The following is a 25,208-nucleotide window of genomic DNA, read 5'->3' on the forward strand; positions in this document are numbered from 1 at the left end:
CACTCTGTGAAAATGAACAGACTCTTTAAGATATTTATAGCAAAGTGCTTGGTACTTAGAAACACTCAAATTCTTCTGAATAGACTAAAAAAATATAGCAACATCTATCAAACTAAGACATCAGTATAGTACCGTACAGCCGCGATTTTAAGAGCTCTAGGGGCCCGTAGTTCGGAAAAGTTCGAATCTTGTTCGCAAGGGCCCGGGAGGCTTGGGGCCCGTCGGTGACTTACCCCGATTGCACAGACGTTAAAATCGCCACTACTGATCGAAATAAAAAACGGCGTCCAGTTGGCTTGGAAATGACAATCGATAACATTCCCCATAAATTTTACATATAAAATGCCAGCAATCTTCATTTCATAGCTATCGCTGACGCCGTTTTTTCGATCATACGATATAAATAAATAAAAACTAGACGATGATGTTGCCTATCATAATCACACCTATAGTCCTGTACTTTTTTAGTAAATGCAACGCACGGTGCCGAACACCGAGTGCGATTTTTCGGAGCAATTAACCTATAAAACTACATTTTTAATTTATAGGTTAATTGCTCCGAAAAATCGCTGCTACTTGTCACAGTGCTTTTATTGGAGCAGTCGCAGAGCGTAGCAGCTCCACAAAAATCGCAGACTGGCCCACCTCTACGTAACGGCGTAATGACCTTGAATAGATTTCCAGTAATTCTATTGGCTGAAACATTCATCTGTCAGAAATTTTATCTGTCAAATTCATCTGTCAAAAATTTCAGCCAATAGAATTACTGGAAATCGATTCAAGGTCGTTACGCCGTTACGCCGATACGCCGTTTTTAGGATAGTGTGGCTGCACCCTCAAATGAATGTCTATTTAGGTTAGGTTAGCCCGGTTGGCCCATAGAAAAATAAATATGAAGTGGAAAAAAGGGTTGGCGGGTTGATTTAAGAAATGAATCTATGGGTTGGCAGTCTTCTTAATCTATGGGTTGTCCAGTCCACAGGCCAGGGTTGTCACTGTTGCCAGATATCAGCAGATATGGTCAAAATCTTCCCTAACTCGTTGTACAGAGATAATAAATTGAAGGGGTTTTAAATTTATACATTGTGCACGTTCAGGGAACACAGCGGCCAACCGACCGCTGAGTATTCTGCTCAGCAGCTGACTGTTTTTGTGTGTAAAATTAGACCGTTTAAAAATATGATCTATAACTAGAACCTGTGCCTGTAATCTATGGAGTGATCCGACAACTGACAAGCGACAACAACAGATGAACAACAGTTCACAGCTGTTTGAGCTGTTATTCGAGACTTCCAGACTGTTTAAATTCATTGTTTATTTATACCTCTGTTTAGACATAATATCCTTAATATAAAATAAGAAATATGTTTGAACGGTGACGATATAACTATACCTTTCGTGTCTTAGTTATACCTTGCTTCGTAATTTGCCTTTTTAATAAATATGACTGTGAACTTCAGTAATTATAGCTTAGCACAATGGTTTGCAGACCAAGAACAACTCAGGTGCGGCTATTGCAAGAATTCTTCAGGGAGTATTTCTTATGGTAAGATTATCTAAAATTCGATATAATAAGCACTAGTTATATAGAAGATTACAGGCATGATGACTGAACAGTTGACAGTAGAAGATTATAAAGATTTGATTGATCGAGGATGGAGACGATCAGGAAAATATTGCTATAAACCTACAATGAATAAAACATGTTGTCCACAGTATACTATTAGGTAAGGCGGAATATCTAAAGGATATACTCTAATTCAAATACTTTATTAAGTATTTAAAGAGAATTATCATTAAAAATTATTTGTAAGTACCTAGTGGTGGAAAAATATTTGTACGTAATAATTTGGAGTGGCCAAAAAATTATTAAGCTGCATTAACAGGTATTTGTCAATCAGTCTAATTTATCAGTATTTGAAAACAGCCCGGCCTTCGGACCCGCCTTTGAGGCCGGGCCTTGCAACCCAGCCTTTCACCCAAAATACCAGATTTTGTGAAAGGCAAAGTCCGCGGATCCCGCCTGGCTTGCGATCTTGTAAGATTTCTAAAAGTTCTAATCACTCATAATAGATTATACATAAAAAAAATAAAAATAAAATATACAAGGTACTGCAAAAAGTTAAATACAAAAATTATAGGGTTTTTAAATGTCTATTGGCGAGTAATAAATTTATGTATACAGGGTCGGTCATAAAGTTGTGGAACCTCAAAAGTTTAATTTTTTTAAATGGAACCCCCTGTATATTATTGCATATTTCGGTTGTTCCTTCAATTCTAAGCAAAAGTCAATATACACACAATGTACCTCAAACCAACTGTTTCCGAGTTATTGACTTTTGAACATATCATTTAAACAACTTGATTTAATTCATTTCGATATGTTCAGGTTCATTCAATGATGCCGTTCTGCCGCAACTGTGAAGCTGTAGTAATGGGTTTTTAAATGCCTATTAACTAATAATAAATTTAAGTATACAAGGTCGGTCGTAAAGTTGTGGCACATAAAACTTTATATTTTTTAAATGAAACCCCCTGTATATTATTGCATATTTTAATTTTTCAGCAATAATCAATTTAAGCAATATCAATTTTAAGCAATAATCGTAATACACAATGTACAGGGACATCATTTTAAGTGTCTCACTCGATTTATAATTTTCCTGTTTTGTATTTAAAAATAGAAAGATTTTCTAATGTAATTTTTCGCGAGGATGCCGATTCTATACATCACAATTTTTTAAAATGTCAATTTTGACAGATACGACGCCATCTTGATTTTTTTTAAATGGAAACCCGCACATATTTTAGCATGGTCCAGTAGACATATTTTAGCTAACTTCAAAAATATATACTTTGCAGGTACTGTTTTCGATATACATTGGATTTAAAAATAGATTGTTTCAGAATCATTTTAAGTGTCTCACCCAATTTAAAATTTTCCTCTTTTCTATTTTAAGATAGTAAAACGATATTTTCATGTAATTTTTCGCGAGGATGCCGATTTTCTACATTAAAATTTTTAAAACGTCAATTTTGACAGATACGACGCCATCTTGATTTTTTTTTAAATGGAAACCCGCACATATTTTAGCATGGTCCGGGAGACATATTTTAGCTAATTTTAAAAATATATAGTTTAGTATACTTTGCATTTACTGTTTTCGATATACAGTGGATTTAAAAATGAATTGTTCCAGAATCATTTTAAGTATCCCACCCAATTTAAAATTTTCCTCTTTTCTATTTTAAGATAGTAAAAAGATATTTTCATGTAATTTTTCGCGAGGACGCCGATTTTCTGCATTAAAATTTTTTAAAACGTCAATTTTGACAGATACGACACCATCTTGATTTTTTTTTAAATGGGAACCCGTCGTATCGGTCAAAATTGACGTTTTAAAAAATTTTAATGTAGAAAGTCGACACCCTCGCGAAAAATTACATTAAAATATCTTTTTACTATCTTAGAATAGAAAAGAGAAAAATTTTAAATTGGGTGAGACACTTAAAATGATTCTGGAACAATTCATTTTTAAATCCACTGTATATCGAAAACAAGTACATCAAAGTACACTAAACTATATATTTTTGAAATTAGCTAAAATATGTCTACCAGACCATGCTAAAATATGTGCGGGTTTCCATTAAAAAAAAATCAAGATGGCGTCGTATCTGTCAAAATTGACGTTTTAAAAAATTTTAATGTAGAAAGTCGACACCCTCGCGAAAAATTACATTAAAATATCTTTTTATTATTTTAAAATAGAAAAGAGGAAAATTTTAAATTGGGTGAGACACTTAAAATGATTCTGGAACAATTCATTCTTAAATCCACTGTATATCGAAAACGGTAAGTGCAAAGTATGCTAAACTATATATTTTTGAAATTAGCAAAAATATGTCTACCGGACCATGCTAAAATATGTGCGGGTTTCCATTTAAAAAAAATCAAGATGGCATCGTAACTGTCAAGATTGACGTTTTAAAAAAAATTGATGTAGAGAATCGGCATCCTAGCGAAAAATTATATTAGAAAATCTTTCTACTATTTTTAAATACGAAACTGGAAAATTATAAATCGAGTGAGACACTAAAAATGATGTCCCTGTACGGGTGGCCAACCAAGAATGGACGCCGGCTGTATCTCAGAAACTACTTATCGTATAAATTTGGGGAAAAAATTCTAATAAGTAAATCGACCAAGAGAAATCGCTGGAAATTATTTTCAAGTTCGAAAAATGTCCGCTAGGGGGCGTTTCTCCAATTAGAAAACAGGGTTTTTCTCAAAAATATGCAGGTGAACAGGTATTTTAAATATTATTATTGTAATCATCGAGAAATTTGTAATTTTTTTGATTCAGAGTATTTTGCTCTATCTCATAAAATAAAGTGGTGGGGGAAGGTTAAACTTGCTTTTATTAAAATAAGGATAACTCTGGTTTAGGTTAGCCGATTTAAACAAACTAGGGCTCGTTTAAAAGAGCTTTTCTTCCTTAATGATCTCCAGCATAAATTTTGTTTCCAGAATTTTTTTAGTAGATAGAGACGCTGGAGCGGCATATTTCCATGGCCAGCTAGTTCATCGGTTTCAATATGCCTGGGTTTTAATTTATGCGGTCAAATGAAGAACGAATATGGATAAATAACAATTATATATATTTATTCGTGTCAGAAGCATCATCAAGATTACATTTCATATACATATAATATCACATACAACAACAATAACAACAATAATTACATATAATAATAATAATAATAATAATAATAATAAGGACCAGGTCATAGCTACGAGGAACTACAGAAAATTCATCCTAAAAGAGCCGAATGTAGTAGATCAATGCCGAAGATGTCATGAACCTGGTGAAACTATCCAGCACGTGACAGCTGGATGTCGAGTGCTAGCACCAACCTCCTACCTCCAAAGACACGACCAAGTAGCGAAAATCATTCATCAAAAGTTAGCAACCCTTTGTCATTTAAAAGAAGATATTACACCTTATTACAGATATGAACCTGAAAATGTGTTAGAAAATGCCCACTTTAAACTCTACTGGAACAGAAGTATACTTACTGACAAAATAACTCCGCATAACCGACCAGATCTAACATTCACCATAAAAGAGAGGGCATTAACTTACCTTATAGATGTCGGGATTCCTAACACCCATAATCTGCAGTCTACATGGAGTGAGAAGTTAAGTAAATATACCGCACTAGCTGAACAAGTTAAAAGTTTATGGAAGCAAAACGAAGTGAATATCGTACCCATTATAATTTCATCAACGGGCGTAATACCAAAGGCCCTCCACCATAGTTTAAAAAAGTTAGATCTTCCACCGTTACTCTATATACAACTCCAGAAGGCTGTCGTTCTTCAAACAGCAGCAATAGTAAGACGACACCTCAATCTTTAACAAACCAATAGAGTGTTAGAAACTTGCATCACCGCCGTTTCTTACATATTATACCGTACAAAAATACGTGCGCAAACGAATAATAATAATAAGTAAAATTGCAAACATAAAAGTTATACATGAAACCACAGTACATTAAAACATAGATATAAAACAAACATAGCATGTATAAACATCATTTGAGACGGGAAACTAAACATGTTTTGCCCAGAAGCGGGCGACAATAACAATAAAACAATAATAACAATTAAATGATATTAAAATAAAACTAAAATATATGTTTTGATATTTTGACGTCACCAATTTACCTCTTTGTTTCCTAGCCTACTACTATAATTTTTAGACCTTATAATCCTAGGCGACAGCTTAATATGATTTATTTTCTGAGTTGCGGTTTGCGCTAATATTTTGGAAATTTTGTGCTCTATTTAACTGTGAAAAAAGAAATATAGCCTCCTATTTAAATTTTTGATGCAAAAGCGCAATATCTGTTATGATGTCAAACAGCGCCCTCTAGCTACCACGAAAAAAATTCTGGAAACAAAATTTATACTGGAGATCATTAAGGAAGAAAAGCTCTTTTAAACAAGCCCTAGTTTGTTTAAATCGGCTAACCTAAACCAGAGTTACCCTTATTTTAATAAAAGCAAGTTTAACCTTCCCCCACCACTTTATTTTGTGAGATAGAGCAAAATACTCTGTATCAAAAAAATTACAAATTTCTCGATGATTACAATAGTAATATTTAAAATACCTGTTCACCTGCATATTTTTGAGAAAAACCCTGTTTTCTGATTGGCTATCAGAGAAACGCCCCCTAGCGGACATTTTTCGAACTTGAGAATAATTTCCAGCGATTTCTCTTGGTCGATTTACTTATTAGAATTTTTTCCCAAAGTTATATGATGAGTAGTTTCTGAGATACAGCCGGCGTCCATTCTTAGTTGGCCACCCGGCACATAAATTGAAGAATTGAAATATTAAACGAATATTTTGTAATTTCCGGACTTGATAACATCTCATTTTATACATCTATAAACGCTAACTTGAAAACTAATGTCAAATATTATTATGTGTCACAGTTTCGGCAGAATGCCATCGTTAAATAAAACTGAACATATCGAAATTAATTAAATCAAATTATGATATTGTCATTATCAAAAGTGATATTTTCAAAAGTCAATAACTCAGAAACGGTTGGTTTGAGGTACATTGTGTGTATCTCGATTTTTGCTTAGAATTGAAGGAGGAACCGAAATATGCAATAATATACAGGGGGTTCCATTTAAAAAAAATGAAATTTTGAGGTGCTATGACTTTATGAACGACCCTGTATACTTAAATTTATTACTCGCTAATAGATATTTAAAAATCCTATAACTTTTGTATTTAACTTTTTGTAGTACCTCCTATTACTCTGAGAGCTAGCAACATTTTCGAGAAAGTATTTTAAGACGTCTGGCTCTTTGATATATCTTTAACTATATTCTCTGGAACAGCATGCGGCCCGTCTGGCTGCCGATACCCGTTGCATTCACTACTGCGCATCGGAAGAAGATCCTTTATTTTTTATTAATTTAGTCCTATAAGTTGTAGTATTGAATATAAATCGAACGTGTCTCCATAGCGCAGTGCATAGAGTTTCTGACCACGAACCGATGATTCATAGTTCGAATCCGGGTCAGGGCAAAGACTTTTTGTTTTATTTTCGTTTATATTCTGATAGTAAAGTATTAAATAATTCTGGTGATTAAAAAAAAAATATTTAATATTTTACTATCAAAATATAAACGAAAATAAAATAAAAAAGTCTTTGCCCTGACCCGGATTCGAACTCTGAATCATCGGTTTGTGGTCGGAAACTCTACGCACTGCGCTATGGAGGCATGTTTGATTTATATTCAATACTAGAATTTAAAGGACTAATAAAAATATAGGATCTTCTTTCAATAGGTAGGGAACGCAAAGTTTACCGGCAGCCAGACGGGCCGCATGCTGTTCTAGAGAGCATAGTAAAAGATATATCAAAGAGCCAGACGTCTTAAAATACTTGTTTTTCCGACGTTGCTAGCTCTCGTACTATATATTTTACCTTCGGAGTCGTAGTGTTGCCGGGTAACGCATTTCGTGTCAGGTAAAAGTATTATTCGGTAATCCCGAAACATCGAGTTGTATTCAAAAGATTATACAACGAAATAAAGTACATATATCCTTCTTATCTTAAACATTTTTATTATAAAAATTGCCATTTTGTAATAAGAATTGACGGGATATTTTGTGGAACTGACAGAAATGACTTCTGAACATCTTCTGAATTAATAGGCGCGTTTAGGGAACACAGCCGCTGACATTCAGCGTAGAATTCGCTGACCAGCAGCTTACGATATTCCCTAAACGACACAAAGCAGCAGAAAGAACAAGAAACAGTAGCTGTGTCATACGCTCTCTGTCTACTATAAAAATTTGACAGAAATTAAATAAATCGTCTGCGTCAAATCGGTCTATAATCGATCTCTAGTCTTTAGAATAAAAATTATTTTGAAAAAAGAATTATTATTACTGGCTGATCATTTAATAATTGAAAATATATTATTTGACAATACAGTATTAAACATTAAATTTCTAAAAAATAACAGTTTATAAAAATAATTTTACTTATACACCTAAACAAAACAACTTAAAATAACAGGAACTGGCAGTTCAAGTCACCTTTTACACATTTTGTTTCGATGGCATGGTACAAATAAAATTACTGACGGTGTAAATACCCTACAATATAAAAAACGACGTCAGGGGTGATGTGGAGGTGAAGATTGCTGTTACTTTATATGTAAACTTATATAGGGAATATTATCGATCGTTATTTATAATTCCCGCAGGCATTTTTTTTCGATCAGACGGTATTATAATTACAATCAAAAGTTATTTATGCTGATTTAGATTTTTTCAAAAAGTAGTATTTTTTCTTAAATTTATTGTATTTAGAAAATTCAACATGAGATGGAAATCAAGTTGAATTTTCTTTATTTCTTTAACTTCTTCGATCTTTATTTACAAGTGTTTTTCGAACGTTTTAGATTAACCTGCCGCTTTGTAACTTTTTTGGCAACAAATATCTCCTATTTTTTAAAGATTCGATTAACTACGATTGAACTTCAATAAACCATAAAAAGTAAACTATAAACTGAGAAAATTAAAGTTATTTTACATTAGTTGACCACAGATAAGGAAATAGATTAAGGCTGACTTGTCTCAGCCTAAATATTTACCGCTGAGAATTTTGCACAGCGGCTGACTTGCTGTTCGTCAGAATAGACCGTTTAGGGAAATCGCTTACTCAGCCACTCAGCCGCTGACTTTCAAAAAATGACAATTACAATATGGCAACCAAGTGATAATCACTTAAACGATTATCACTTATTAATCACATCCTTATATATAGGAAAAATATACATAGAGTAATATATAATCAATCAAACTTTTACGACCTTTATTGTCACGTTCTCATTCAAAATAGTTTGAAAAAACAGGGAAGCTACAAGCTCCTTGCTTCAACAGTTTAAATGCTTCGGCATATTTTCAACACACAATTTCAAGAAATGCAATACAAAAACTCGACAATTTAGTTCTTAAAAGAACTGTTTGTGCTTAAAAGAGCAATTTTCAAAAAAAGACAATGAAAATAGGCAAAAAACGAGAATTACTCACAAAGATTCAACAACAACACGATATTATACAAAATAATGACTGACACTAGGATAATTATGAAATAACAACATTGGTGAACACGACGCAATGTGACCAACATAGCGATAATAAAATTCGATTTAAACTAATTTTTGCAGCTTTAATCTAAATAAAATATCTGTTACAATCATTTGCTCTATAAAGTAAAATAAAGAGCTGCTCGATATCTTAAATTATACAACAAATTTAAACATTTTTGCCAACATTTCATTTATATAGTCAGGTTTATAGACATTAGTGTCAATGTCGATATGATTGATGACGTGCATTGGAAAATGTTTTTATTATGATTACACACGATGTGTTGCAGATGTTAAACAGTCGCAGCGATTTAAAAATCGCAATCGCAGTGTCAATTGCGATTGGCGAATCGCAGTTTTGCTCATCTCTATTTTAAAGTGTAGTATAACTGATTATGGCATTTTCTCATAAGAAATATTAATATTTATGTTGCCTATTTTTAGGTGTAATGCACTAGATTTCAGTTTAAATAAGTCTCATAAAAAGATTATTAAAAAGTTTAACAAGTTCTTAAATGATGGAATTTATAATAAAAATGATTCATTGAACCAACAGGATGAAACTGAAGAAATAGGAATGACTGAACTCCAAGGTAATATTTGTATTTTTTAAATAAAGATGATTATTTTTAAAGTTAAATTTTTATGTAGGTTTCAATAAGCCTTGTAGTATAAATGTAAGCCAATTAATACAAGAAAATAATATTGCATCTGAAACAGCTGTTCAAATTGGTGCTAGTGAAAAAGAACCTGATAAATATTTTCCGACAGAAGATGATAGGATGTCTCCAGCCGGCCAATCAAAATCAGATACTAAAGGTAAATTCATTGTAGAATATTGTTGCGTAACTTGAAATTTATAAATTTTATCATTTAGAAGACATGGGTAACACTTCAGAAATTATTAAACTCGAGAAGTCTTTTAAGCTGGGATCTGGGGCAGATCCTAATAAACCTCCCTGTAAAAAAGCTAAGTTGTTAAGATTAGAAAAAAAGAGGGAGAAAATGTTACAGCAAGATAAAAATTATGAAGTTACTAATTCTGTTAGTACACAAAAGTCCCTAACTGATTTTTTAAACGATATCTCCTCTACCTCACAACATAAATTAAAGGTGAGCATATATCGTTATACAATATTAATTCGTTATTTCCAAAGGGTGGTTCAATAGTATGGAACGCCGGTTATAACTCGGGAACCGTCAATGAAAGGGCTTAAGGAAAAACGTATTTATAAAAAAAAGTAAATTACATACTTTTTTGTCAAAAATAAAGTGGCGAGGAAAGGATTAAACATTTTTACAATCAAATGTAGATAGTATCTCTGTTTGGGTTGGAGTTTAGATCTTATAAACTTCGTGGATAAGTAAATTCGCTTCATTTTTGTTGAAGACACGTCAGCGACATTCGGCTATCTGATTACCTTTGTCTTTGACATTGACTGACCAATAGTTCTGTCTTTCTTTTGTGTATATGTCATTTTTATGTCATAAAATAGAAAATATAAATATATAAAAAATAATATACACTCACCAGCAAAAAAACCGGCCAATAAAAACTAGTCCCAATTTCAAAATTAGATTTCTCGCGAACCACTTATTAGATTTTGATGATTTTTTTTTAAATTGTAAATTAATTCCTTCTTAACGGATGCTACGTCAGCAATTTTTATTCCGAATTTATTTAGAGCATATACAGGGCACAACAATAAGACGAAGTTTTTTGCTCAAACTTTGTAACATCCTGTAGGGTGCAGCAGCTGTAGTAGCTATTGCTAAATCAAATCACATTGTAGCCTCATCTTTTTTGAGCATTTTGTTTTTTTAATCATTAACATTATCTCTGTATTGTATAGATACGCTGCTTTAAAACAAACGCTTTGAAAAAAGCTTTAAAATCAAATCAAACATCAGAACGTAGACGTAAACTAACTAAAACAAGAAAATTAAAAAACAGCTAAAGAAATTTTAAAGGACTAATATCTAGTGTCCACTCGCCTGGTGAAATCTCCCGTTTCCATATACCGATTCCAGGCATCCTGGACTGCTGTTCGAAAGATACCCAGGGTATCGGAGACATAACGTTGACTTCTGCCATCCCCAATTAAAGCCACAATACGAGCAACATCTGTTACAGATAATAGCATTTTTTAATTTGACAACCGTTTTTCTCATATTGCAAATACTCATAAATCCGTTTTCGCCTATGTCGCTTTGATTATTTACACATAAAACTTTCTGCCTTTTCGGAAATGAATTCTGAATTTTTCCGAGGCGTTCGTTTTAAAACAGCATATCTCCAATACAAAAAGAGATAATATGGTGATTAAAAAACCAAAACGCTCACAAAAGTTGAGGCTACAATTCGCTAAGGGATGGTTTTCCAAAGTAAAATTGATAATTGAGTTTTTTCATGAAAATAATATAAAATTATTAAGTTGATTACTTAGAACGAGAAAATTAATATGAACATTAAGATAAACACAAATGAACGCAAACGAAGAAAATCATTGGTAACTTAAAATTCACATCAAATGACATTCTTCTTCTTCTTCTTACAGTGCCATACTTCCGAACGGCACTATTTGAGAGGCTGTACAAGGCAAGGTGGTTTGCCATTGCCTTCCTTGAGGTGGCGCACAGTGTAACGAAAACTAAAATAGTGGGACGTTGGCATTTTTCTTCAGTTATCACTATTCTCGCTGAAATTTTTTATAATACGACTAGGAATTTTTGCTACAGGGCGAAACGAGAAAAAAATGGCGTAATAGAAGGTCAAAAAAAATACGAAGTTTTATAAAAGGACTTTACAGGTATATTTTTTTATTTACGAAGAGTTTATAGCTCTTATGGACCAAAAACGTTATCAAATTACTGTTGAGCAATCATTTATCTCCCGCTAATAGGCCAAAACTCAATCAACATTCCTAAATATTCAAATAATCAGGGATAAATTAGATAAGACTGCAAAACTCAAAGAGAACGACACAAGTGGCAAATATCTTTAAACAGTATTAAATAATATGATAATATAGGAAAAAAACTTATTCATCTTCAACAAACGAAACCATAATACACACCTCACAAAAAATTTCGCAACACTTATATTTTTCGTAGTTTTTATTCTTGAAACGCTTCAAACATTTTTATGTGAAAAACTTAAATCTAAGGTCTGCCTGAGTTATGATATACTTTCCATTCCTTAACAAGTTGCTATTAATGCAAATAACTTTTGAGATTATTGTTAACCAAGAGAATACTTTGCAGTTTTCCAAATTAATAAGTGATACGATAATTTATGTGGGGTGTATATTATTCCAAAATAACATAATATGTAAGGCACTTACATAAAACATGCTTAAAAATCATTCTCAATTTCTTCTCCATCCATATTTTTTTTTTCTTTACAGTAAGGGGCCGTCCTCTGCCGGAAACACTGCGACCTGTGAGGCCTATTGTGTTTGTCCCCTTTCTATATCTGCACCCGTTCTCCTATCCCTGTGCCCTGCACTAACTTATGCAGGTCCTTGATAGGATGGGAGCATAGTTCCTCCGGTTCTAGCCTAGCTTTCCCAAATAAAAAGTGTCGCTTGCGATCCAGAGCCTCGCAGTGACATATTATGTGCTCCGCTGTTTCAAGATCTTTATCGCAGAGTCTGCAGCAAAGACTTCCTTGATACAGATTGAGCTTGTTCAGGTAACACTTGACAGCCATATGTCCTGTCAAGAGGCCTGTTGTAATCCGCAATTTATTCCTGCTAAGCATTAGCAGTTCTTTTGCGGTTTTGGAGCTAGGTCCTTGGATAAAAGCCTTGCTGTGCCTGTGCCCCTGTCTGTTTCTCCAGTGGACATTCTGCTTTTCCCTGATCCAGAGTTTTAGTGCACTACGGGCCATACATTTGGGTATTCCCAGTACTGGCTCTGGACCAAGATAAGATGCCGATGATCCTTGCCTAGCTAGCTCATCGGCTTTTTCGTTGCCTTGATGCCGCTGTGGCCCGGCACCCAGAATAATTTAATTCTGTTCCGTCGAGCCAGAGCTTCCAGTTCACCTAGGCATTCCCAGACGAGTCTCGACGATACCTTTGGGCTCATAAGCGCCCCAAGTGCCGCCTGACTGTCTGAGCATATATTGATGAGCTTATCTGAATAAGCTCTTCTATTGTTTTCTCGCACATTGTAGAATGGCGAAGATTTCTGTCTGGAATACGGTTGAGTGTTTACCCAAGGAAAAGGATAAACTTGCCCTTGGTCTTTCCCCAAATACTCCAGCTCCTGTTCCTTCAGCGGTCTTTGACCCGTCTGTATACCAGGTTAGTCCATCCTGCAGGAATGTTATATCTGTCCACATTCCTCGATCTATTTTGTTCGCCTCGAATGGTTTGTGGTAGTGATAAAGAGGGGTCATTTGGTCCGAGCTCCATATACAAGAGCTCTTTCGCTTCCGGAAACAGGTACTTTTTTTATTTTTAGAGTGCTTTGGTCGCAGATGTGAAAGTAGAGGATCTGAATATATCAATAAGTTGTGCAATATATCTTCAATAGTTTCCTTACGACCACTCTTCCTGGAAAAATTTTGGCGGAACGATCGAAATTCTTTGTTTCTTGATTCAGATGCTTCTTCGGACATTTTGCCGATGGGTGTAAATTGAAAACGTTCACAGATATCTGCACCATGAATCAAAAGCATATGAATGCTTGAAGGCATATAATACCAACCGTAAAGGGAAACAAATAGTTCTGCTGTCTCTTTCATGTCACCAAACTATGGTCGAATCAATGGAAACCGTAATTATTGCCGAAGAAATTAATTTTTTTCTTTCAGGTTCGGATCTAGGTGGATGAAATTTATTTATAACAGTATACTAGAAGGTTCACTCTATGATATTTTGTATATATAACCTTACGCGAATGTAAGCGTTTTTTTGAAAGTCATAATAAACATGTAGAAACTAGACTTGAAAAAAAATGGGACATTTTTTTCAGGTTTGTTGTTGGTAAAAGACCTCTCTTTACGGAAAAAATTGTTGGAATTGAACAACACAAGGAAACTTCTGAAAATAATAAATTTCATTGTATGAAATTTTTGTACAGATTTAGTAAATTAAGGAAACCATAACTTTAACTCGCCATAATTCCCCGACTAAGAGGCCAACTGAAGAAATATCTCACATGGTGGAGCTCTGGGATGTCCTTTATCCATCTATATAAAAAACTTAATGAATTAAATTTTTTGTTTTTTTGGCTAATGTCCCGCATTTCCCGATTTCGTTACACTGTGTGGCGGTTTGTTGGTCCCTCTATTTAGATAAATAAATATTTTTATTTAAATAAATTAAGCGACCGTACTGGCTGGGGATGGAACTCAGTACCTTCCGCTCCGCAGATCGACACACTACCGCTGGAGCTACGACCGGCCACTCAAATGACATAAACTAACTTAACTTAATTTTAACAAAGCCTTACATTTTTGAGTTAAAAAAAATTGTTAAAGAGATAATTGAGTTAAAAATTTTGAGTCAAATGCCTATAAAACATAACAAAGTATAACAAATACATTGAACAATGTTATGCCAAATAAAAAAAATGACATTTAATCTTCCATCCATCTGCTAATAAACATTATAGGAACGCCAAAAGAGAAGAGAACTTAGAACAATAAGAAATAGGATCACTAATTACGTACAAGAGTGTGATTTCGATTTCGCACGTAACAAAAAAGATTTAGTATTACAAAAAACATGTGTCATCTCTCGTGGGGAGATTCATCACGTAAAAATAAGATTTATTTTTCATATCAACATGTTCGGTCCTCGACAAGGACAGATAGAGTAGAAGCACCGCGTGTGCAACAAAGAAAGAAGCTAAATATAAGTCGTTGATATGTTTGCGACAGTTTCCATAGTGATTTACGTATCCACGTGAGTTTATATGATCTAGGGATATACCCAATAATTTAAAGCAATTTCTCTTGGCCAATTTAACTTGAAATATTTGTTTTGATGATCGGTTTGCGAGTTACAGCCGATATCCTCTATTATTATTGACCACAAATGAAAAATAACATTTGACCAATATGTATATAGTTATTCTTTTTCTTTAGCTAAAATTAATACCAACTAGTATATGTGGATCTCAATGGGAAACAGTAAAAGACATCGAATATGAATTATATAAGAAATACCAAACAACAATACATAATGACCCACCTGGGAAATTAAGCATCAATAGTTTTACAAGATTTTTAGTTAGTTCGCCGTTGAAGGTATTGATTCTGAATGGTCAAAATGTTGAATGAAGCATGACTTTTAGGTGACAGAAAACTGATACTTGGCTAAAAATATTTGGCTGTCAACGTTAAAAGTCCTGCTATATTTACACATGAGTTTTGATCATACAATATTTATCCATAGGTATATTTTTAAATTAATAAAATGAGCAGAGCAAAAGAATAACTATAAAAAAATAAAAAGTAACTATATGATTGCATATTATTAGTCTAGTAATAATGACCTTGATAATTTTTGTAGATAGAACTCATCATGATGACAGAAAGACATTCAAGTTTTAGTAAAAGTGCGAAATTGTACATAAAATATCAGAAATTGGTTCATAATGATGAGTGCAATGAAACTGACTTTTGTGATTTTCTCGTTACAACACCACTAAAGGTATCTTTTCCTCTGCTTATACGTTTGATGACATTTTTAATTAATGATTATTCTTAAAGAAATTATCAAAACTTTAAAAACAAAGAAAATTACATGTTAAATTTTTATGCGAAAACCGATCATTTGAACCAAAACGTGGTCTATACATCGGTGTCTGCAGTGGCGTAGCTATCATAGGGCGGTTGGAACCACAGGAACTTGGGGCCCCTCAGAGCACTTCAAAAAAAATATTTAATAAAAAATATACATTATTATGGATTTTTTCTTTATTCGGGGCCCCCAAAAATATCTTGCACTGAGGCCCCCAGTTGTCAAGTTACGCCACTGGGTGTCCTGCGTCTGCCAGAGAAAATTGTAGTATTTTGTCGCGGTATTTCTTTGGAACAGTCGCTAATGCAACGCGACATATGTATGTGGAACCGGTATTACCGTCAGTAATTTCTAGTTATTTAATAAACTATTACGTGATATCGTGAGTTTGAGTATAGGCTTGGTGCATTTCAGTTTATTTTAAAAATCCCACCGCAGTGCTCGATACGGCAGAAATAGAAGTTTTCGCTCAGTATTTCACGCAGTTCCGATGTTGATCGCATTGAAATAATATTAAAATCGTGGCTTTGTCATAATATCACAGATTAGGTATCCTATAAGTATACAGATAAAAATTTTGTCCCTAATTCGTGGTACGAAAATTGTTTTTTATGACGATGTGCAAACGAGTTAAAATTCCTGTGCGCAAAAATAAACTCGCGTAAAATAACAATAAACAGCGTAATAGAGAGATATCGCTAAACCGAATAGCGTGCATGGACGTTAATAAGGCCAGGTGTTATTTCCTTTACGTGAGGTGGTATTAACTCTCTTCATTTATAGTTATCGGATCGGAAAGAATTCTGTTCGCGTCGCGTCCGCTATTTAAACTTAACCTAACTTTGAATTTAAAACTTTAAAATTGTTTTGTTTACTAGGTATTTTAAAACTAAAGGGCTAAAGTGCTTATTTCCAGTGCTTTATTGTTCAACGTCTGCCAGTGGGTTTAGGGCAACAAGCAACAAATTCTCTTAGAAGGGCTAAGTCGTCATCTGCTGTAAACATAAGCCTCTTTATAGGTTCTTTAATATTGGAAGAGGTGGATCCATATTTTGGGCCATATTTATTTAATTAAAACTAATCCCAACTACTTAAATATCAAATTACCTAATAAAACTAAAGTAATAATTCAAAACAATTCAAACGTAACCTAAAATAAAAGATCTCGCCGGCCGGCCCTGGTTGTCAAATACCCGCACATGTCCATTTAAGCAATTTTTAAACGTTATTTAGAAATAGCGCTTGGTGTAGTTGATCCGCAAATTACGTCAGGCGGAACGTTATTAGCGGGTGTTGCGTTAAAAATTGACTCGCGTATATCGTTACCATGATAAGGTACGCGTAAATACTGCATGACGCTATTCGGTTTTCCGATATCTCTCTAATAACTGTGCCGGTCAGGCGCTGTGCACAATTTTACAGGCCATAAGTGGGCGTGCTATGTGCGCAAACTAGTAATCTAACTACAGCCCGATTCCGAAAATTGGAACCTCGAAAAACAATAAAGAAAAACAAAGTTTATAATCTGTATAATCTGTGATAATATTTAAGTATTTTAGTTTTTAATAATGCAGTTATTGGAACTATAAAACACTCAGGTACGAGGTTTGTGTGATTTCCACTTAATTTTTACTACCCGTAACGCTGTTTCTGTAATAAGTGGAAAAGAACCCGAACTGCCAACTAGGCATCGCTTTGTGTTTTGACAATTTCAAATGTTAATAAAATTGTCAACAACAACGTGTGTGTTAACGCGTAAAGGAGGGCAGAATTACGTGGTTGTTGGGTGCAATAACATTCAATAACTCAACTTTCTCGGATATTCAACTCTCCCGAAACAACATTTTATATCTTCACAACTTTTCACACCTGTTTGATCAAAAACAAAAATGGATTCAAAAAGCTCGACAAAACAAGTGAATAAACAGAGTGCCCATTACATAATCAACAAATTAAATAGGCTATACTATGAGAGGATAAATTATAATTTTTTGCAATATTATTGGTATAATTGTTTTAATCAACTAGTGCTTACATTTTTTATCAACACATTCTAAAATTGTAATTATGTACCCGGTGGCCAACTAAGAATGGACGCCGGCTGTATCTCAGAAACTACTTGTCGTATAACTTTGGGGAAAAAAATTCTAATAAGTAAATCGACCAAGTAAAATCGCTGGAAATTATTTTCAAGTTCAAAAAATGTCCGCTAGGGGGCGCTTCTCTGGTAGCCAATCAGAAAACAGAGTTTTTCTCAAATTTATGCAGGTGAACAGGTATTTTAAATATTACTATTGCAATCATCGAGAAATTTGTAATTTTTTTGATACAGAGTATTTTGCTCTATCTCATAAAATAAAGTGGTGGGGGAAGGTTAAACTTGCTTTTATTAAAATAAGGGTAACTCTGGTTTAGGTTAGCCGATTTAAACAAACTAGGGCTTGTTTAAAAGAGCTTTTCTTCCTTAATGATCTCCAGTATAAATTTTGTTTCCAGAATTTTTTTCGTGGTAGCTAGAGGGCGCTGTTTGACATCATAACAGATATTGCCAGGTGTTAGTATGTGAGTATTTTGCTCTATCATAAAACAAAGTGGTGGGGGAAGGTTAAATTTGCTTTTATTAAAATAAGGATAACTCTGGTTTGGGTTACCCAATTTAAACAAACTACGGCTCGTTTAAAAGAGCATCTCTTCCTCAATGATATCCAGTATAAATTTCGTTTCCATAATTTTTTTCGTGGTAGCTAGAGGGCGCTGTTTGACATCATAACAGATATTGCGCTTTTGCATAAAAATGTAAATAGTAGGTTATGTTTCTGTTTACACAGTTAACTAGAGCACAAAATTTCCAAAATATCAGCGCAAACCGCAACTTTCTATCTTCTCTCTAACCGGAGATATTAAGAGAACAAATAATGTTAGGCTGCCGCTTAGGATTATATGGTCTAAAAATTATAGTAGTAGGCTAGGAAACAAAAAGAGGTAAATTGGTTACGTCAAAATATCAAAACGTTTAAGTTCAGTTTTCATGCATCCGAATTTCGGGCGTTTTCTTAAAAAAATGACGTCATAAATATTTAAACGTGTTATTGGTGTAAAAACAAAAAAATATACAAACGTGTAAATTGGATATAATATTGTATATTGGATTTTGATTGATAAACCATTGGATAAATAGAGATGTGCAAATTATGCATTTTACACCCCCTATTTTATGCAAATTTTGTTATATTATGGGGCTTTTATGCCCCAAAAATGGCTCATTATGCGGCTATTATGCATTAAAAAGTTACTTATTATGCGAAAAAATGCTCCAAGAAAAGTAATTTTATGTTTTTACGTAAAAAAGTGCATAAAGGTCGGTATTTTCGTTAAAGGTGTTGATAAAGGTGTTGAAAATGGTTAGTTTTTTAAAAACAGAAAAAAACACACAAGATTTCACAAAACGCAACATATTATATTTAAAGAATGTAATTTTTTGGTAACTATAAAACATCTTAACAAGATAACAAAAGTTTAATAATATTATCAAATATTAATCTCATAAAAAAGCTAAATAAAAAGCTAACTTTCAACATCATCTTCGACAACCCAATCCAAACAATCATCTCCAAAATACATACACATCATAACTTCAACGTTTTCAGGAGAAAGTCTGCAACGTCTAGGGGAGAGAATATCTCCATAGGCTGAAAAAGCTCGTTCGCTATCGACATTTGCCACCGGGATATGCAAAACTTGCATGCAGTATGTAAAAAACTCAGGATAATTTGGTCTCAATCCTAACAGTATCTTGCATACAAAATCTGTGTTATCTTTATTTGTTTTGGAGTTCTGAACTGCCTCTTTCACCTCAACATTATACCATGTAAAACTCTGAAATCAGCCGTAGGTACTTTGTGTAACAGATGAATCTTTTCCAACATCGTCACAAGTCGCCACAACAATTTTAATTGGCTCAAACAATAGTCTTCTTAAATTGCAGAAAAAAGGAAAAAATGCCACTTTATGCGATAATTATGCACTTTGTGCATTATGCTGCAAAACGACCCGATTATGCGTTATTATGCGGGGTGTATTATGTACTCAGGAAGGTTTAGTAATGACTCAGGTATCAACTTTGAACCGTTTTAAAGCCTTTTTAAAAATTATGCAATTATCCAAGTGCATAATCTGCACATCTCTATTGATAAACCAGATTCTTGGTAGTACAATACTAGTGTACTACAATAGTACAATAGTAGTGTACTAGTAGTACTACATAGTGTTTTAATTATACTTCTTTTGGTAGCTTCAGAATGGTTCGACTGAGAATTTAAATATTGTCCTGTGTGTTATTGGTTTTCTATATACAGAAGTGCTAATGGATCCATCGCTTCTACTGACAAGAACATCCAGAAACGGCAGACAGAAGTTTTTCTCTTTCTCAATCGTGAATTTGATTGAGTAATAACTCAATATCGCGAATTAAGATGATTAAGAAAGGAACTCAACTGTCTATCGCTTCCGTTGCAGATTATAAAGGTATCATCAACATATCGAAGCCAGATTTTGGGTTTGACGACCGCGGTACTAATGGCATTGGTCTTGAACCATTCCATATATATACCGACCTGGTCATTTGATTACTGTGTATAGGATTTTAACGTGTAAGACAGAGAATAATATAAATGACCGGTTGACAGACAGAGAGACAGCATCAAAAGGGGCCGGCGAGGAGCCGGTGCGACCGATAGTGTTGCCGGTTTTTACGGGTGTGGGCAAGGTAAAGCATAAGCATGGTGGGAGAACGCATTGAGAGGGGCGGTGCTTTATGTTAAGGTTCGTATTCACTATCCGAAAGAACAAAGGAATGAAATTCGGTATATTTGGACAGCAAACCGAATGCATGCGGCGGTTCGCCATTCGGTTCGCTCCATCATCCGTTTCCAGTCGGTATATCAGAGACGTTCGCAAACGAATGAAAATTATAGAACCGCGCGAACAAGACTGGACGTTCGCTCGTTGGATAGTAGCATTTGTTCGTTCGGATAGTGAATACGCACCTTTATGTAGATGAAAGGGTGGGGAAAGGAAATAGATCACCTGAGATCCAAACTATTTTTGCATCATTCTTTTCGCCTAGCTGTTTCGGTATGTACGTTAAGTGTTTCAAAAATGGCTATTTATACGACCGAAGAGAAGGTGCATATCGTTAACTGGTTTTACATTTCGTCAAGTGTGGAAGAGGTCATTGGGCGTTTTGTGTTCACCTTTCAAGATCGCCCTGTGCCTTGTGCCACAACTGTACGAAACATTGTCCATAAATTTGAGCAAACAGGCTGCATTGCGGCGTGCAGAAATTGTGACAATAAGGAAGGCGCAGAGAAGGTGATTCACGACAAGGAAATTAATATTTGTGCCGCGGTCGAAACAAGCGAACCTTGTTCAAGCCGAAATATAGCCGAACAAGTTGGTTGCAATGCTCGAACGGTGCGCAGGGTTTTAAAAAAGCATGGATATAAGTCCTACAAAATCAGTACCAGGCAAGAAATTTTTCCCGCAGATTATAACAGACGTCTGGAGTTTTGCGAGGCTGTAAGAGAAAGAGCCGATCGGAATAATTTACTTTTGGAAAATATATTATTCTCAGATGAAAGCTCGTTTCCCTTACATGGCTACCACAATCCTTCGATAGTACGTTATTGGTCTCGAGAAAATAAGCACCTTAGTATGGCACTGCGGACACAATATCCACAAAAACTAATGTTTGGGCTGGCATGCTGCAAAATCATATCATTGGGCCTTTTTTTATTGATGGTATGTTAACAGCTGCCAAATATTTGGATATGCTACAAAACCAAATTGTACCAGCAGTTCGAAATTTGCCAATCAATTTTGAGGAAGTGTGGTTTCAGCAGGATGGCTGTCCTGCGCATAACGCGCGGAACGTAAATCTGTTCCTTCAAACCACATTTCCCAATCGGCTAATTTCCACACAAGGCACAATTAATTGGCCACCACGTTCTCCTGATTTGTCGCCCAATGACTTCTTTCTGTGGGGATATGTAAAAAACTCCATTTATGGCCATAACCATGAACGACCCATGAATATTGACGAGCTGCGATTAAAAATCGTTCAGTCGTTAGAAAATATCCCCGCTGTTATGTTAGCTAAAGTTAGGTCAGAGTTTTATAACCGTCTTGGCTATTGCGAAGCACAACAGGGAGGTATTTTTGAACCTTTGATTTAATTTTTTATAATTATTTTGCTAATTGTCCTTTTTTAAAGTTGATTTTTAGTCATTTTTTTAATGCTTGTTTTAACTTATGCTGAAACAGCAACAAAAACATGAGCAGTATAGATACAACCGGACGTTTAATTATTTTTATTGTTAAAAGATTAAACGTCTCGAGATGTATGGATAACCTTCAAAATCGTAAATATATTGTAGAATGATGTACACCCAACCCCTTTCAAATCCGACTGATTTGATAAATGTGTCAAAGTATGTCTACCGTTCTAGGACTTCGATACTGTCAGTGTTGCCAGATGAAGTTTTGAAAATTTCCTGAAGCCTGGTTGGCACGGTCAATCTACCAACAAAAAATATTCTTTTAAAATATTTATCTAATGATACTTTTAGAAATGCCAAGTTTGAGAAAACAAATTAAATACACACACTAAATTGTGTCCAAAAATATGCTTTCTAAAAATGTATTTCCTGGATAGAAACCTTAATGTTAGGGAATATTTCCTAGGCCTGGCATCTACGGCCATATTCTTTCCCACCACTTGATTTGTCTTAGCTGATTGGTCTCACCCCGCCTCTCGAAATGTGGAAGCCATGCATATCTCTTCGCACGTGTCGCCCCCAAACTAAACCAAACTCTTGAGTCATAGGCGTACTAATATTTTATTTCCATTTAGATTTAGTATTACAGCCAATTTTAGTTTAAAAGTTTTGCTTATGAATTCTGTAAAATTTAATTTATTAGAATTTTAATAATAATCTTTTTATGACAGCTGACAATGTTTAAGATGCGAACAGTGGAACAACGCCTTCACCACGCTGCTTCTTAAGCCCCACACATACTCAATATAAAAAAAACTCATCGACATGATCAAAAAGTTTTATGATCAAGCGGGTTTTGTATCATAAATAAAAACAGATAAACAATTTTTATGTAAAACGACCTTTAAAATTAACATTATATAACTGTTAAGTGGCATCGTATTTATGATTCTAATTGTGCTACACTGTGAAATAAATTACTTATTTATAATAATACTGAATTTATGCGGGGTGGTATAACTAGTGTTGTAGCTATAGTATTACGGGCAACGCTACGGGTCCAGCTACGTCCAGCAACGGGTCCAGCTACGTCGTCCAGCAACGGGTCCAGCTACGTCGAAACACCGGTTCCCATTAGAACACCGAAGTTAAGCAACGTAAGGCGATACTAGTGGATAGACGGGTGACCAGTTCGAAACTCTGTATCGTGCTGTTGTCCAATAAAGGCAAAAGTGTAAAATATATTGACACACACTGCTCATTCACGCCGGTTCGAGGCCGGATGAGATCGGATATCTCGTGAGTAAGAGTCGATTTAGACACTTGCTCTTAACTTCTTGCGTTAACTTCAAATCTTTTACTTTACTTTCTAGTATTACATTATAACATTATCATGTCATAATATTATGAAATAATATTTCCTACTACCAATTTTTTTAATATTGGTACAGCAAACTTATCAGTATAAAGTTTTACTTATCTTTATCCTTTTTATTGCTATTTATAATTCTGAATACGAGGATAAGAAATTTTAGTTTTCAGTACGCCTATGACCGAAAGCGAACGTCTACCTCCCGCTTCATCAGCGGCCATAATTGATGGAATCAGGGATGAGTAAATATAAAGGACCCTAAAATTAATAAATTTTGCTCGTCTGCTGCAACACGTAAGAAATATTTATTGATGGATCAGTATGACAGAGAAGTAATAAAAAGGCCGTTTTTATGAATAACAAAATGGTATTTGAACATCATATTATAATCATATTGAATTGACAATAGATTAATTTATCAGCTATCCGCAGAAAATTGACAATAATAATAAAAATATTACACATGGCAATTAATATAATTCCAAATTAAAAATCGATAAGAGTTCTCATTCATAATAGTAATATAGATATATTTCAAAGAACTTTACTTAAAATTAACTTTTTTAATTTTGTACTAGTTTATAGCACTTGGTGGTATAACATAACAAAATAATATCAATCATTAAATAAAGCATAAACGAACCAATAAATAAACAAAAGGTTAATTTATTTAATAAAACGTACAACGTACGGCTTTGTATGCCGATTGTCGTGTGTATGAAGAATAAAGTCAACGTTTGTTCAGTACAATACGATATACTGAAAGAGAAAAGACTATAAAACACGGGAGAAAAATGAGAAGTTTATTACCTATCCACTTAATCCGGATCGGTCGACAATAGAATTTGTGATATTTACAACATTATGTAATTAATTGATTATCGGTCCTATTATGTAACTGAGGATGTACGCAACTACGTAATAGAGCATATTTTTTGGTTAGTTTATTTAATGAAGCGTACACACGGCTTTGGTTGCTGATTCTCGTGTCAACGTGTTCAGTACAATACGATATATTGAGAGAGATGCTGATGCTCTATTACGTAGACACGTACATCCCTAGTTGCATAATAAGACAGATAATCTATTAATTCCAAAACGTACTAAAAGCGCAAATTCTGTTGTCGAACAATGTAATCAGTATGATTACAGATTAAATAACTATGGAGGTGCATATGAAACATTAAACGATTCATCATTGTGTTAAGTTATACCACGTAATTTAACAAAAAGATCAATCATTTAATGTCTCACTTCACACTGGCTCACTCCATTATTATTTAATACTGATTAGAATGGTCGACAATAGAATTTGCACTATTTACTACGTAATACAACATATTTTTTGGTTAGTTTATTTAATGATATAACCGATAATGTACACACGGCTTTGGGTGCCGATTGTTGTGCACAGAGTCTATAGACTCTGTGATTGTATAAATGAACAAAGAGAAAAGAGCAAGAATTTTCCCAAGCGTATGAAGTTGAGCTCCGGATTAAGTGGATAGGTAATAATTTTCTCTCCCCGACTTACAAGATTGCCATAGCGATTCACTTCTAGACATGTAGGTAAATGATGACTAAAATAAACGACCCAAGATTTTCTCTTGCCGACC

General features: G+C 34.2%; 1 protein-coding gene across 5 annotated transcripts in view; it reads left to right on the forward strand.

Annotated features, from left to right (window-relative positions):
• The first annotated feature begins 1,123 nt into the window (after positions 1 to 1,123).
• LOC115885728 (arginyl-tRNA--protein transferase 1) overlaps positions 1,124 to 25,208 on the forward strand; it is a 31,037-nt gene continuing 6,952 nt past the window's right edge. The window contains exons 1-7 of one of the 5 annotated variants that reach the window (XM_030904718.1): positions 1,124 to 1,546; positions 1,601 to 1,727; positions 9,632 to 9,780; positions 9,839 to 10,006; positions 10,065 to 10,300; positions 15,288 to 15,449; positions 15,715 to 15,855. In XM_030904718.1, the coding sequence (XP_030760578.1) occupies positions 1,444 to 1,546; positions 1,601 to 1,727; positions 9,632 to 9,780; positions 9,839 to 10,006; positions 10,065 to 10,300; positions 15,288 to 15,449; positions 15,715 to 15,855 (1,086 nt within the window). In that variant the 5' untranslated portion in view covers positions 1,124 to 1,443. Of the gene's footprint in view, positions 1,547 to 1,590; positions 1,728 to 9,631; positions 9,781 to 9,838; positions 10,007 to 10,064; positions 10,301 to 15,287; positions 15,450 to 15,714; positions 15,856 to 25,208 lie in introns of all 5 variants that reach the window. The other 4 variants (XM_030904719.1, XM_030904720.1, XM_030904721.1 and 1 more) reach the window with 4 other exon arrangements.

The sequence above is a fragment of the Sitophilus oryzae genome, unplaced genomic scaffold, assembly GCF_002938485.1.
Source record: "Sitophilus oryzae breed Bouriz unplaced genomic scaffold, Soryzae_2.0 scaffold_41_pilon_pilon, whole genome shotgun sequence".
NCBI lineage: Eukaryota > Metazoa > Arthropoda > Insecta > Coleoptera > Curculionidae > Sitophilus > Sitophilus oryzae.